Genomic DNA, 15,882 nt, shown 5'->3' with positions numbered 1-15,882 from the left:
GTGGGAGAAAAACGGGTGTGAGTTACATACATACATACAAACATACAAGTGAAGCTAATAAAAGCGTGTTAAAAAGACCGATTTCTCATTCGTAAGTTACTAGTGAACATTTGTTACGCTGTTTTCAATTAAAGTCACCTTATTAAACTATAACATGAAAATGAAATTAAATTATCAATCAGAAAAATACAATAAGTAAATCATATTTCTTATTTATCCTACCATTCAAGTGAAAGTATATACCTACGTACAGGTCAAATATTTGCAACAAGATTTCTTTCACCGTATAAAAGTTCTAGAATATACTTACGCATTTTTTTAATCTGTAAAATTAAAATATTACCCATATCATCATAGTGTGGTTCATGATTGTAACACATTACTTTTCTTAGCTGCAAAATGTTAATATAGCAAGGTGATTAATGCAGATCATTATTACCAGGCATTTACAGACGACCCCGGGGGAATCTTCCCTCGTTTGCTTAATTCGGTGAGACTTTACGAGCTAACATCGTTAAAAACAGACTTTGAATTACGCCGCTCGTAATTATTGATAGCTGAGCTTTTAATTTTTATTTGACGTTTATTGTATCTTCAAAAAATCAAATTCGTATGGACATTTTATACTAAATTTGGTTATTTGTTATTAAATGATTAAAACAGTTATTAAATTTACGAATTAGTTTCGTTTAACATTAATATAGCAGATACATAAAGAGATTCATACAGATTTTTTAAAATTAATTTCCTAAAACAGAATTTTTATCTTGTCTTCTCGTATGTTACTTCAAATACAGATAACATAATACTATACTAGCTATATCTCGTACGTTACTGTAAAACTATCACACAGATTTGTTGAACTTGTCTCACAACGCTTTGTCCCATTGAACGCGAGTGAAACTCTCTACATGATAGGGTGAATTTTGACTCCAAAATTATCCTAATTCAATTAAATATATATTTCCGCAGATAGTAAACGGAGGCCTCCTCGGATCGCAGTGTCGCACGAACGCAGACTGCTCCGCCTCTAACTCTCGGTGCGCGAGGGGAGTCTGTACCTGTCAACCTTACTTCGCTGAAGTTGACAACTCCACGTGCCTCCAGTGTAAGTGATTTCCACTGTTTATCTTACACTCTCGCGTATATACACTCACACGTAGCTACGCAATCGTTTATACTTTTTGCTAGATCACAAAATTTTTCAGTATCAACTGTAATTGTAATTCGACATGTCATTTGTAAGTTGTCTTTCTTTCTCTTCTTTGACTATTTATTAAAACGTAAAGTTACTGTATTAATGTAATCAATAATTATAAAATCTATTTAGAACATAGGTACAATGAACTTAACATTGATTTAGACTAATTTGTATTAATCAATTATATATAGATTAGAAAACAATACGATGGTAGCAACGGGATTCCTATTTCACAACGCATCTTATAGATCTTAACACTATCACTTTTGTAATTTGTTTCATTTTATTCAACTTTCCTTTTATTTTCTATAATGAGTATCGTACAATATTAGTGGTTTCGATATTACTTTCACTTAACTATCGCGGTGTTTTTCATCATTGACACAAATATTACGTTGTATTGATCGATAACTGGAGCATTTATATAATGATAGTAATTATGTTTATTATGTATATGTTTATTGTTAATAACTTTCAGGCTTTTGTTACTAGAAATATCACAATCCAATCTTATTAAAATTACTCCAATTAAGTTGTACATTCATTTTTCAACATTATCTATGACAATTTTTTTTATTTCATGTTACGAGATTACTGGCATATAACACAAGCCGTTTTTATTGTGCGACACAAATAACAAAATTGGTATTTTATGTGCTATCGAAGTTTTCCATAGCCCACGCGCGCCTCGCTTTCTTTAAAACCCAATTCAGCCTAAAAGGCATCACGTATCCAAAACAAGTTAATAGATTAGTAGAGTATCTTGCCGTTTCCGTATTTTAAGAACGAACATTCTCTTAAACTCCTATACATAAAAAGAATAAAATGTTTCCAGACAGATGCCAATGATGCATAAAATAACGAATTCGAGTATTCTTTACTTTTATGACATGTTTGTCATGTTGAATACGTTATTGTTACTAGCTGTGACCCGCGGTTGAAACCGCGTAAGTTCGTATCCCGAAGGAATATCGGTATAAAAAATGCCTATGTGTTATTTTAGTTGTCCAGCTATCTACGAAGCAAATTTTATTGCAATCGGTTCAGTAGTTTTTGCGTGAAAGAGTAACAGACGCACACATACATATGTATCCATCCTCACAAACTTTCGCATTTATAGTATTATTATTCGCCAATAGATTTCAGGAAGAGTCATAATAAATTGGGACTACTCAAACGCCTCCTATTTGTTAAAAAAGTAAGTTTAAGTCGATAAAACACGAATATGACATTTTCTAAAAAAAATTCCTAGCTAGATCGATTTATAGCCCCCGAAACCCCCTATATACTAAATTTCATGAAAATCGTTGGAGCCGATTCCGAGATTCCAATTGTATATATAGATATATATATACAAGAATTGCTCGTTTAAAGGTATAAGATAATGACAATTATAATACCAATTTTATTGTTATAATGTGAAATGAATGAAATATAAACATGCTCAACTTTGAGCAATGGATATAATGTATAAATCATGTCAATTTATAATTGTAACAACTCTTTTTTTATTCATTAAATAGCATGTTGGGACAGGGTCTGGTAAATGTTTCATACTTTTGTATCTATTCACTACAGTTTTTTTTTCAGTGCTAATAAGTATAATCAAAATAGACAAACGTAGGTACAGATACTCATTGAAATTACCATATAATTACGAGTGCAAGCCTACCTACATTATACATTATCATAATTAACTATCAAATGAAATCAATACTAAGTACAATTATCGGAATACATCTTGCATTCCTGTGCTTGCATTGTAAGTACATTGGATTAGGCATTAAACTATTCCGCGCTCGTGACAATATCATGACAGCCTAACACAACATGTGAATTCTTAATGGCTTTATTAAAAGGTCCCATGGTGGTCACTTTCCTGCTGTCTTTATATAATTTTCAGAATTGCTATTTATAACCCTATAGATAGGTTTAATTATTATTAAATTATCCTCATATATTTATTAACTATAAATGTCGGTTAACAACCAAGTTTTACAAGGCATTGAGTTCATCTAACACTGATGCAGCGATAAGAAACACGCTATATCATTTCCGCTATCTCAATTTAGTGCAGTACGATACCAATAAATCCTCATTCATTGCGTTTGTTTAACACCAATGCTGTTAAACCATTCGGCGATAAATCAATAAAACTCAACACATATCTTATATCAAACGCATGCTTAAATAAGAATACAAAATGGCTGCTGTTCAATCAATATTTCAATATTTATGTATAACTCTTATTAATCTAAAATCAAAAAATAAATACTGGTAAATATAATTGCTTAAAAAACAAAGTCGCTTTCTCTGTCCCTAGGTCCATATGTATGCTTAAATCTTTAAAACTACGCAACGGATTTTGATGGGATTTTTTTAATAGATAGAGTGATTCAATAGGAAGGTTTATAAGCATAATAATATCTTTTAAACCAGTCCGAATTAACACGTGCGTAGCCGCGGGTAAAATATAGTTTAGTATAAAATTTAATTCTCTATACAGAAAACATTTTTATTCTCTATAACAGAAATTTTGCAATCAATTTTTAGTCTTAATCAATGTACCTGCTTTATGTAATAAATTAATTGTTATTGTGATAATTTTAGTTTGCAGCATTTATAAGTTATACTGAATATTATACTAATTATATACATATAGATATTTCGGTAAACGGTGTCTTTTACGTTGACCAACTTCTATAAAACTCTCCATATAAATTAAATATGATATACGACCCGGAATAAGGCCTGTTGATTCAGTCAACGGTTAAAATACGTTTATAGGTAAGATTAACGGTTAACGATGCAGCCAAGTTGTAAACACTTTCGTAATCAACCTCAAATATTATAATTATTTAATGCATATATTGTTAACTGTATTCCTCAATTTAAGCATTTAGCCAATGAGATCCACTTTGTATTTCAAAAGAGTATTTTAAGGAAACATTCTTAGCATATATTATAAAGAGCTTTTTCACGGCTTACGTATAATATGAAATAACAATGTATTTAACAATGTTAGGATCTATATTTATGCAATAATTAATGATTATCTCGTAATTTATTTGACGAGCTTGATGACCGCCAGTGAAGCTCATGCACGTTAAATGTGACACATAATTAAATATTATCGAACGGAGACTTAAACACCAGTATTATCACATAAACACCGAGTAGTTAGGTACTATCACTTATTGGGTAACGCTACTCGCATAAAAGCTACCGGTTCTAAATCACTATCGATCAAATTAATCTTGTCATCTTAAATTAAAAAGCAATAAATTTCTAAGGTATTCTCCTTTGCTGTTGGCTTAAGTACTATATTGTTTAATCCGCCGAAGTTACGTACTTTAAATCTTAAATATTCAACAAGAAACGAGTCGTTAAAGTTTTAAATAGAATGTGTTGAATCGCTGTAGCTATTTTAGTAAAGCTTTGGAATTATAATTATTTAACGTGATGTTGGTAACTTGATTACTTTAATAAAACTCGCACGCGCCTTCTTTGTCATCAGATTTATTAGTGTCTAGTTCAAATAAAAAGTTTTTATTCTACAACATCTTTATTTACAAAAAGTAATCTACGATGTAAACTATCTTATAATTCTCTATATTAATTGCTTTTAATGTTAAAAACAATCACGTAACCGTTATCACAAAAACATACATCTCTAATCTCACATTTATATTTATACATAAACTAAAAATATTTTACCGTACAATCTACCAGCACAATACAGTTCGTGCCAGTACCGTCAGTATTTAATTGTTAACGTAATTGAGTCCGAGTTATCAAATGTAGATTAAGTCAAAACCGGTCAGTAAGGCACCAGACGCCAAAAATTGGAGTGATAAAATCTTACGATTGGAAACCGAGAAGTCACGCAAATTGTTTCACAGATTGTACATTCCATAACTGCAGTAAAATTAAACGGAAATATTCATACGTTTCTTCTTATTTTCTTTATCGTGAACTTTATGTTGGGTCCTTAAATATTTTGTACAAAAAAATACGTCCCAAACAAGTTAATGTTATAAACGCAGAGTGGATCATAAAATGAGTACATTATTATAATAAGTATCCAATTTAAAAACGATCTTGATACAAATTAAGAAAAAAACTTTATCGGTTTATCAACATGTCCCCCTTTGTAGAACGCTTTACGAGTGTCGAGATTAATTAAGACATGGCACGATGCTTTCGTCGGTCTAACAAACGGATTATATTTATTCAATCGTAAATCGCATGTCTATCTACTAGTATTATCATAAAGGCATCAATTGAAGCACAACACTTCTTCCTAGTTAGCCGCCAAAGTCGTTAATTACCTAGGAGTTTGTTTCTATTAAATTTCCTGTACGGAAAGTGCTAACACTACGAGTCATTAAATTGTATCGATAGAGTTAGAAATTAAATATGTGGAAATAAATCACGATGACAGGGCTACTGGAAATAATTGAACAATTAACATAGCCGTTATGTTACTTAAATATTTTACTGTATTTACATTAAACAACGATTTAATAAACAATGTGCGTGTTCACGTGTTTACTTTTATTTACTTATTCATAGGGTAAAGTCGCAGTTCAAACATACAACAAATGTTTATATGCGTCCTTATAATCCATTGCGTATTCAGATATAATTTAAAGTAGGCCATTTCTTTTATCATTTATTTCATAGTAAAAGAAAATAAAAATTTTAACTGGCTATTATTATTTCAGAAGATTATAATAGTCTAGCTAGTCTAGTCTCTCAACCAAATTTTATTTATTTTTATGGAAATATAATTAATCGATTTCAGTGTATTTTCTGCTTTTTGTTATCCATTTGCATTAGCACACTAGAAACTAAGCTGTATCAAAATTTTATAATTGTAATAAAATTCATAATTTCTAAAAAGACTCAATTAATTAAACAAATTAAGCATATTAGAGCCTATAGATATTATATAAATTAATTCATATGTTAGAAAGAGGAATGGTCTGGAGAGTCCATTGGATGCAAATTGATGATGGTAAGCACGCAAGCTAGCAGTGAACTTGAAAGTAAAATGGGGTCACACACGCCTCAGGTCGCGAACCCGTCACTCATTTGCCTGTCCACCTTCATTCATGCACCTCGAGGAAAACTATAATTGACAGTCTACGCCCAAAATCTTAAAACATGCTCATACATTAATCTAGGTAACATTTAGCTCTCGTGAAAGTAATATTTTATAGGCTAACAGGAAGACTGCGTAGTCTCATTTTGATGTATAATATAACTGCACATGACAAGCATGTTTAATTCTATTGTCGGTTCCCATAACACTTTTTACTCTAAGTAAATGTGAGTAGGCACTTTGTACTGTAACTTAACGGGTTTTGTATGTAGTTTAATGCATTTATATAATTGTGATAAGCATCAAGGTTGGATCGTGCAAATAATTTGCCTACCTTATAAGTAAAGAGTTGGCGAATCGTTTTACTTACGAATCTCTGAATAATTATAAGTTTTATTTTGATGTGATATAATTTAAATTTTTTCTCGTAAATTACTTATACATATTACATGTTTCTTAAAAATGAGCGGTACAATTTGAAAATCTCTCTTATTTTTCTATGCAAAGCTAGATGATAATAAAAAACCTCAAACTGTACTGCGATAATAATATTACTATAGGCCTTAAGCCTTCGTGATATTGATCTACTTTATCTGATTTTCATAAGCAGGTTAATTTTATCACGGGAAATTAGTACAAACGCTTTCTTTTTTACACGCTTTTTATTAGCTTCACCTGTATGTTTGTATGTTTGTTTGTTTGTATGTTTGTTTGTATGTTTGTTTGTAACCGACTTCTTTGGGCGCGATTTTGACCCACTTTAAACGGCCAGATTTCGTTCAAACTCTGTAGATTTATTGAGGACCGATGACAATACACTAATTTGATAAAATTATTCCATTTTTCAAAGCGTGTTTTTTAGTTTTTTTAAACTATTATTTATTTATTATCAATTACATTTCAAAATTTTCCCGTTTCACAAATTATATTCCAAATTGTTTAATCAAAATTATTACATTTAAACGATGGTAGAATGGTGGACTGTGGATTGTAAAATCTTACTTTTCCTTTTTTTAACGAAAGTAGACCTTGTTATTTTGAGAATTGTTAAAACTAAGATAATCTATAAATATGGTTTTCCATCTAACTGGAACTGACACACTGAAATTATAAGACGAAACAAAGTATGGGTGAAAAGAGTAATGCATAAATGGTTTTCTGATTTTTTTTTTCTTTTAATATGTTTCAGCGACACTTCTCGGATCGGAATGCGTGGTGTCAGAACAATGTACACTCAAAGTGGCATACAGCGCTTGTTTAGATGGTGTTTGTCGGTGCACGGATGGTCATTTGCAATTCAGAAAACACACGTGCCTCTCACGTAAGTACCTTTTATAAAATAAAGAAACACGGTAAATCTGTACTAGTTGTAAGACATCGTAACTGTTTTGGATAAATCGGATGTTAGAATTGATTTTTATTATTTTTTGATTAGTAATTACATTATGAATTTCATGATCGTTACGGTATCGTTTTCTTATTGAGATTCTAAGATGAAAAGTAGAAATAGGTACGATAAAATGTAATTTACACTCGATAGAATATCTCTCGTGCGTAACTTTCGTTTTCGCGTTCACGGGTCAGTCTCTGACTTACGCCAAATTGTCTGCGTCACGCACAAAAACATCACGGCCTAAACACCGATAAATCACCATGTAATTCTGTAGCTGGAAGATGAAAGTCAAGATATCCATGTCGACAAATCGTCCGGATGATAGAATTTGAGATTGTGATTTTCACGATGCACGTTTAACTCAGTTACCTTAAACGTCACCCGCATTATCCTAAATATACTCCCATAAATGGATGTGATTACTGTGAATCTTTGATCTGTGAGAAAAAGTGAGCACGTTTATGAAAAGAATGCACTTTCTGTGAACACACTTTGTTTCCGTATTACGATGTAATGCGATCTTATGGTGGGAACTCCATTCATAAGATGTTTATGGTGCCTTGACATTCGTTCGAATTGCAATTGTCTCAATTTGCCAGCAAGTTATGTTTGAATACAGACGTTTTATCATGTAGAAAGCAGTGATTGTTGTTAAGAAAAGAAGTCTATTATTGTCTTTTAATAACAGCATGTTGATAGTTTTTTTCTGGATATTTTTAATAAGTACATTGATGAACAAAAGGTACATACTGATATATGTAGGAATATGAAACAATTAACATTGCTGCTATTTCTGTTAAGGAAAATCATAAGAATTTTAAAGGTAATTTATTTAAGTTTATTCATATAATAAATAAACGTTCACAGGCTACTATTTTTGCTGTCAGTCAGGTACTTTCTATTACAAGATACTATTAGCTATATTGCTTCAATTCACTATAAGTGTATTAGATACGTTAAACTTATATAATCAGTTACATTAAGTACAAGTCAGCAACAATACTCGTAGGTTAGGGAGAGAGAAACTTTCCTCAATTAATAGTGAATGCCTATAAATGATATATATCTGTTGTTTAATCATTGTGGTTCAATAGCCATGGTCCATTGCAAATGTCCTTGTAATAAAGAAATTACTAGAGCATCAAATAGCTGTTCATTCGGTAAACTGCTAATTGTGTTTGATTATTAGTTATTTGTCTTCATGGTAATATGAGCAATAATTAAATGGATTATTATTACGAATGTATCATTTATTTATAATTCATTTCATTAATTTCAGCTGCTCCACCAACTCACGTTTGCTATAGTAACGAACATTGTCGTTTGTGGGATAAAGACAGTCACTGCGAATTCGTTATACCTAATCTATTTGGAAGATGTTCCTGTAATTCGTTCTTCAAGAAATCTGGTGATAAGTGTCTTCCTATAAAATTACCAGTCTATGCCACAGAAGCAGTAATTGCTGAACAAGAAACTAGTAATGATTCATCGAATGAAACTAACAATGAACTGGCAAGTCTCAAAGATCGTTCATCTCAACCCAATTTTATCATCGATTCCGATGAAATAAAACCGAGTAAATTACCAATGTTTACAAGTAAAAACGACATATTAAGCACTCAAGAAGACAGCCCGTTAATGCAAACTGTTATGAAAGTACCTTCGGTTGAGCAAACAAAACGACTATCGGTTTCTATTAGGAAAGATGGGGAACCAAATGAACTCATCAGTTCGGATGAAATGACAGCTAATTTACATGCCAACGATCAACCTGTATATAGAGTCGTGACTCAGCCATCAATTGATAAGAAATCGAATAAGAAAAGTGGTACTTCTAAGGAACAAAACGGAGGAAAGCATAAAGGTGGACATCAGAAGAAATCATCGCTTAAAGGTGAGGTTTACGCCCTATTATCAATATCTCGTAGCAAATTCGGATTTAATTTTTAGCAGCCGCAGTCGGTAGTTGCGAAATGCGAAGTGATTTGTCAGTTTGTTTATCTTTCTTTTACGTCCAAACGAAAAAAAAATTTATGATATGATTTTGTGTCTAGAGTCAGACAACTAGAGTATGATGTAAGTTATACTTTTTACCGCCACACACTCATTCCCATGGGAGTTTCGTCTGATTACACGAGCGCATAGTTTGTACAATATAAATCATGGAGATATAAGGAATCGTTGTGCTCTTCACTTTTGCCTTTAGTAAATAATATGAACCTTTTCCTTGTTTCTGTAACATTGAATTTAACAAATATTTTTCAGATAAACAACGCATAAGAGCAGATGCAATACCAGACGTAGACCTTGGACCCGTGTCGCTCGGAATGCCGTGCTACATCGACAGTCAATGCCAGAAAGTGGACCCTAACACTCGCTGTGTCAACAAGCGCTGTGATTGTTCATACCGCACCAATTCCACATCTGCTTGCTCAGCGCGAAATCGAGGCTGCCTGCCCGGTACATTCCAAGTATGTTTATTTTATTATCCATTCTTTATCTTTACACAGCATTGAGATGAGTTAATGGCTTGGTAACTCAATACGGCAATTAAAATATCTGAGCGGTCTTTAAATCGCAAGTATTATGTACGTGGTGGTCAATGCAATGCTGGTATTATAACTGCCTACTAATTACAATGTAATGATATTTTTTGTAATAAAACAACGCGTTATTATGAAATAGTTTCTGATTAATTAACCAGATGTATGCCGTAGTTCACTCTTGCATTTATCTTAGACTTTATATTTTATTTTATTCACCGTTAAAGGTATTTTTTTATAAATCGATTGAAATTACTCTAGATATCGAACTCCGGATACATAGAATTATTTGATATACGAATTTTGATCACGGCTAACAAGAAAATTAAAATATTTTCTCCAACTGGTAGATAGCTGGTTGTGTTGGTATACATAACATCTACACCAAATTCATCGTTGTAAAATGTCTTGATATGTGTATATTTCTTACTTCATATCATATTAATTAGCTTCTAAAACATTACAGTGCCGATCAACGGGGACCTGCATAAGCTGGTACTTCGTGTGTGACGGACGAAAGGATTGTCCAGATGGCTCCGATGAAAAATGCTTAGGTACTGGTAAAGGTAATTGTCTATGCACGTTTCCTTTCTATGCACCGTTTAACTCTCTCTGGTGACTGATTTTCCCCGATAACATGTTTGTCTATTTCGAATATATTCTATGGGATCGGTTTTATTAATGTGGATTGTGAAGTAAACATTGGATGAGGCTACAATAGCACTAATGATCGGTAAACCCTATAACATGTGACTATGTTGAAGTAGTAGTATGTAGAAGTATGTATGAAGTTTTTTAGTCCTGATAATCGAAATCTTGATAGATGAACTCAAGAAAATATTGTTTTACTATTGATCCTTCAGATGTGTACAAAGTTTGAATTAAATCTTTATTTTTATTTTATTTATTTATTCACACCAAATAGAACTTACTACCATTACAGGATATTATCCTAATTCGACAGAGTTCTTTTATAAAAAAGTAAATCTGCCCATTTAAAGTCTCAGAAGTAGATTGACTTCTTTAGACTCGATTTTGGATCGAGGAGTCGGATATATTTTATATATAATATGCCCGTGTCACAATTTAAGTTACCAAACTCCTCCGAAAAGGCTGGATCGATTCTTATGAAATTTTGTTTGCATATTGGGTATGTCTGAGACTCGGCCAACATCTATTTTTCATACCCCTAAATGATAAGAGTAAGGCAGACAGCGTTGGCCGGGTCAGTTAGTATACCATAAAATCGCGTGTTCTAACACGCTCATGTTAGCTTCTCGTGCATATTTGTGCGAGGTTACGTACTCGTATGCTCCTCGAGGAGCCGCAATGCACTGATTGACGACGTTGCAGAGGGCACGGGCGAGCGCTGCCCCATGCACGCGTTCCGCTGCGGCGGGCCGGGCTCGCCGTGCGTGTCGCGCGCCTCGCGCTGCGACGGCACGCCGCAGTGCCCCGGCGGGGAGGACGAGAGGAACTGCAGGGCCACGCGGAGGAAGGGGTGAGTTTATTGGCTTTAACTATTTATTTCATATTCTTCTGGTTTCAGTACCAGGCCATAACTGTAATTATATATTTTTAAAGTTTTACATTGATTTTTAATCACGCTAGAAAATTAATAACTCGAATAGAAACACGCAAGATTGATACCAATAACTTTGAAGAGTATACCCCAGTAAATTCCATTAATGAGAAAAAAATACACGAAAAGGAAAATTTTTATGACCATAGTACACCTTGGTGTAAGTACTTTGAACTTGTACTTTGTTTATATAAAACCCATTTAGAATTAAGGGCAATTATTTTTTTAATGAGTCGTATTAAAGTATGAATTAAATTTACACATAAATAATTTGAATATAAATTTTCGTTGTGATTCCAAATTAAGTAAGCAAACACAATGCGTAATACTACATTCCCACGCTTTGCTACGGTGTAACAGGTTTAACTGTATGGCTCTTGGATACATTCCAGTTGCCGTGCAAGTTGCTGGTTCATTCCTTTCCTATGACTGAATTTCTCAAAAACCAATCGATTAATATTGGTAGAACAGGTGAATGTTTAACGGTTTAATCACACTGTTAACTAAATAGTTACGCAAGTGCGTATACAAGATTTGTATTACATTTTTTTTAAATCTAGAATACTATAATATTATAATCTGGTAGTTATAAAATTATGACAAAATGTTTGCAATTACATTAACTTTGTAAGCAATTCATCATCTTTATTTTTGTTTTTTGATTGATGTTAATTTTTTTTAATATTCTCTGCGTCCCCTTGCCAGTTGAGCTTAACTGATGTAACACAAAAATATGCTTCGTTTTGTTTTGATCTAACATTTACATAAATTTGTATTTTATTCCAGTTGTCCACGACACACGTTCCGGTGTGGGTCCGGCGAGTGTCTCCCAGAGTATGAATTCTGTAACGCGATTATATCGTGCAAGGATGCGTCTGACGAACCTCCGCATCTATGTAATGAGCAATCAAGGTAATTATATCGACCATTTTTTGTATTTATAACAAGGAAATAAAAATAGATATAAAATATTAAAGATGCAAATGAAAGAGAAGGTACTCTTCGATTTATTTAAACTCTACTTGATCAAGTGTTCAATACATGTGTTCTTATTTTTATCCCCAAATATTTCGCAATAAACATAACACTTTCCATACTTCTAACCATCCTCCCTCTTTCTTAAAACCTTTTTAAAAAGTTATTAAAGGATTTTAATTCATTTTCTAGTTTTTCTTATAAATGAAATAAACTTAATATATTGTCATTTAACGAATTAATCGCTTATATTATGATGGAAATTAGATTTAAGAGATATATTTCCATTAAGAAATAAAGTCACTTACAGGAGATACTTATTTATAAACATAAGTTTATATTAAGAACGTTAGATTTTCGTTTATATTGTACTCATTTATTGTATAGTCGTCCTAAATGAGATTGATGCACTTAAACCTATTTATGCATAACGAAGCTCTCTCAACATCGCGATATCTCTTATGGTCCGTAGAAAATTAGAAGGACCATTTTTGTAGATATTTGTATGGTCTATTATATGACACCGTATAATGAGGCGTTTATATCATATCATATCAATGAGGAGTTTTTACACTTTATTTCTAATTTTCTTCTTTTTCTCTCTCTTCATTCTTCTATCGAATCCAAGATCCCCATCAAATTTTGGATCTCCGGCAATTTTCTGTTACTTGCATATTTATGTCTAGTTTAACGGGGCTATAAATATGATATTAATTTCTCCTCACGCCTTCTTTAAAACATTGTTTTTACATGACTTAAATTTCTATTAACTAAATCGAATAATCAATTGTAATCTTTTACGAAATATATGTAACGACATTCCTCAACTAACGAACCATAAACAAAAAGTCAAAACCACAGATAATATAACATTATAGTCAAAGCATTGTTTGTGACGTGTACAGATGGCGCGCTGCCGACTTCTGCCCGCTGCGGTGCGGCAACGGGCGCTGCCGCAGCACCGCCGTGGCGTGCTCCGGCCGCGACGGCTGCGGCGACAATAGTGACGAGATCGCTTGCTCCGTTTGCCGTGAGTGTTCTGCGACCTACACTATAGAGAGCGGTCAACGTACTCTGAACATTTATAATAAAGATTAAAAATATTAAGCTAGTATTTATATAGAATTCCACATTTTAATCAAGATTAAAAATATTAAGCTAGTATTTATATAGATAATTCCAACCGCAGCTTCGCTCGAGTGGAATTAGGTTGTATTACGCGACGTGGTAAGGAGTTATAGTCTTTCCCAAGGTCTAGACCTAAAACCGAACCTTCCAAAAATAGAGTTAGATAGCCCATTTATTGAGGAAGGCTATAGGCTATATACTTATATACCACGGGCGAAGCCGGGGCGGACCGCTAGTGTTTAATATATTACCCAAGTAACAGGCTTTAAATAAAATAGCCCTTTAAATGACATATTTTCACCAATTTTATTGACGCCTGACACGAATTATTTCACTTGATCAAATTTCAACAATTGCCTCGTATTCAGTTCAACATCATTCCTTATTCTCTACAAATATTTCGACCGTTACGAGAACAATGTACTCGTATTTTACAGCTGTATAACATAAAAATGTTTTTGAAAGTTGTTAGTTGTGGAATTTTCGCTTCTGCTTTAAAATCGGCGCGATGCGTTTATAGTAACATGTGTTCATAGACTATACAGACTGTATATTTAATAATACAATATACATAATATATACTAGAATTTTTTTTTCATAATATTAATTCATTATATATATTCATTATACATTATATATATAAATTCATTTTCACAAATATTAAAAAAAAACATAATTATTGCAAGTAATCTTGTAAATATAACGATAAAGCTATTTCTGATTTCAAGTTGAGTAATTGCCATCTCACTTATTTTTACTACTCCTACTTTCAGGAAAAGTTTATAGATAATTTATGGCAATTTAAAATTATAACAGAACAAAATATCTAAATCATAATCTCAATCTCGTCGTTAAGAGACCTAAATTCTTATATATATTCGTTTGTGACTTATTACATAATCTGGCAACATATCAAGACAAAACAATAGAATTTTCAAAAATTTTTATTATTTCAGGATGTCCGGCATCACCACAGTCACCCTGAAGAAAATACTAAGCAAGAGTGCACTAGAAAATTTGAGCCCGTTTTGAAATGAAGATCTCAAAAAGAAATCTATAATAATTTATACACCACCACTTCATAGAACAACTCTACGGTATTCTATGAAGTTACGGATTTTACCTGAATGTTTAATTTGAAATAGCTGGATACCTTTCGGCTGGATTTTGTTCAAGCCTACATTCCTGCTTAGAATATAAATAAAATCAATAAAAATAAGAAATGGGCCAGAAATTTAAATAACATAATTTTATTACTTGTTTCGTAATGTATTTTTATGACATCTTAAGAACCACAAAAGTGATTTTATCAATCACATAAATATGCATGCACAGTTTTTGTATTGATTTCTATTATTAATCCGTAAATATAATAAAACCCCACTCAAAAGACTGAGGAGTGATACTCTATTTCTTGCATTTCATTTTATAGATAAATAATAATTGTAAATAAATTGTAAAAGATAAGAATAGCAATTAAATAATTATTGATTGTGAAATATTTTGATTAATTCGATACCACCATTACATTTCTTGTTTTAGAAGCGAAGTAGAAAATTAATGTAATATTTCATGAAGGTGAGGACACAGTCCCCAAGACATAATTTAATACGATATCGTTATTATTTTTGGTTTAAACGTATTCACTCACAATTTTGAAAAAGTTCTTTTTTGAAAATAGAAGAAACGAAATGTAATTCGAAGTAATTAACTTATTGTTTTCATAAACTATAGAGAAACGCTTGACCAAGCGAACATGTGGCCTAAGATCAGAGTAAATAGCTGTGCTGAGATGAAACGCGCTGATGCATATTCAAATGTTTGCCCTTGAATGAGAATAGATTTGTTTCATATAATCACAGATAATATAATAGAAGACGAAGTATCCAATTGGAACATTTTCATTACCCACCTTCATGAAACAGTTTAGTTTCACAACGTTTTGATTATTAT

The 15,882-nt window shown here is 32.3% G+C and overlaps 1 protein-coding gene across 2 annotated transcripts in view; it reads left to right on the top strand.

Moving 5' to 3' along the window:
* The window catches only part of LOC119835158, a 27,502-nt gene extending 11,974 nt beyond the window's left edge, over window positions 1–15,528 (top strand). Inside the window, exons 2-10 of one of the 2 annotated variants that reach the window (XM_038359828.1) lie at window positions 973–1,108; window positions 7,498–7,629; window positions 8,981–9,595; window positions 9,967–10,172; window positions 10,711–10,798; window positions 11,598–11,745; window positions 12,613–12,738; window positions 13,707–13,831; window positions 14,886–15,528. In XM_038359828.1, coding sequence (XP_038215756.1) covers window positions 973–1,108; window positions 7,498–7,629; window positions 8,981–9,595; window positions 9,967–10,172; window positions 10,711–10,798; window positions 11,598–11,745; window positions 12,613–12,738; window positions 13,707–13,831; window positions 14,886–14,914 — 1,605 coding nt within the window. In that variant the 3' untranslated portion in view covers window positions 14,915–15,528. Of the gene's footprint in view, window positions 1–972; window positions 1,109–7,497; window positions 7,630–8,980; window positions 9,596–9,966; window positions 10,173–10,710; window positions 10,811–11,597; window positions 11,746–12,612; window positions 12,739–13,706; window positions 13,832–14,885 lie in introns of both variants that reach the window. The other variant, XM_038359827.1, reaches the window with a different exon arrangement.
* The last annotated feature ends 354 nt before the right edge of the window (window positions 15,529–15,882 follow it).

Source organism: Zerene cesonia, chromosome 20, assembly GCF_012273895.1.
Source record: "Zerene cesonia ecotype Mississippi chromosome 20, Zerene_cesonia_1.1, whole genome shotgun sequence".
Lineage (NCBI taxonomy): Eukaryota > Metazoa > Arthropoda > Insecta > Lepidoptera > Pieridae > Zerene > Zerene cesonia.
This window is presented reverse-complemented; position numbering and strand designations above follow the sequence as displayed.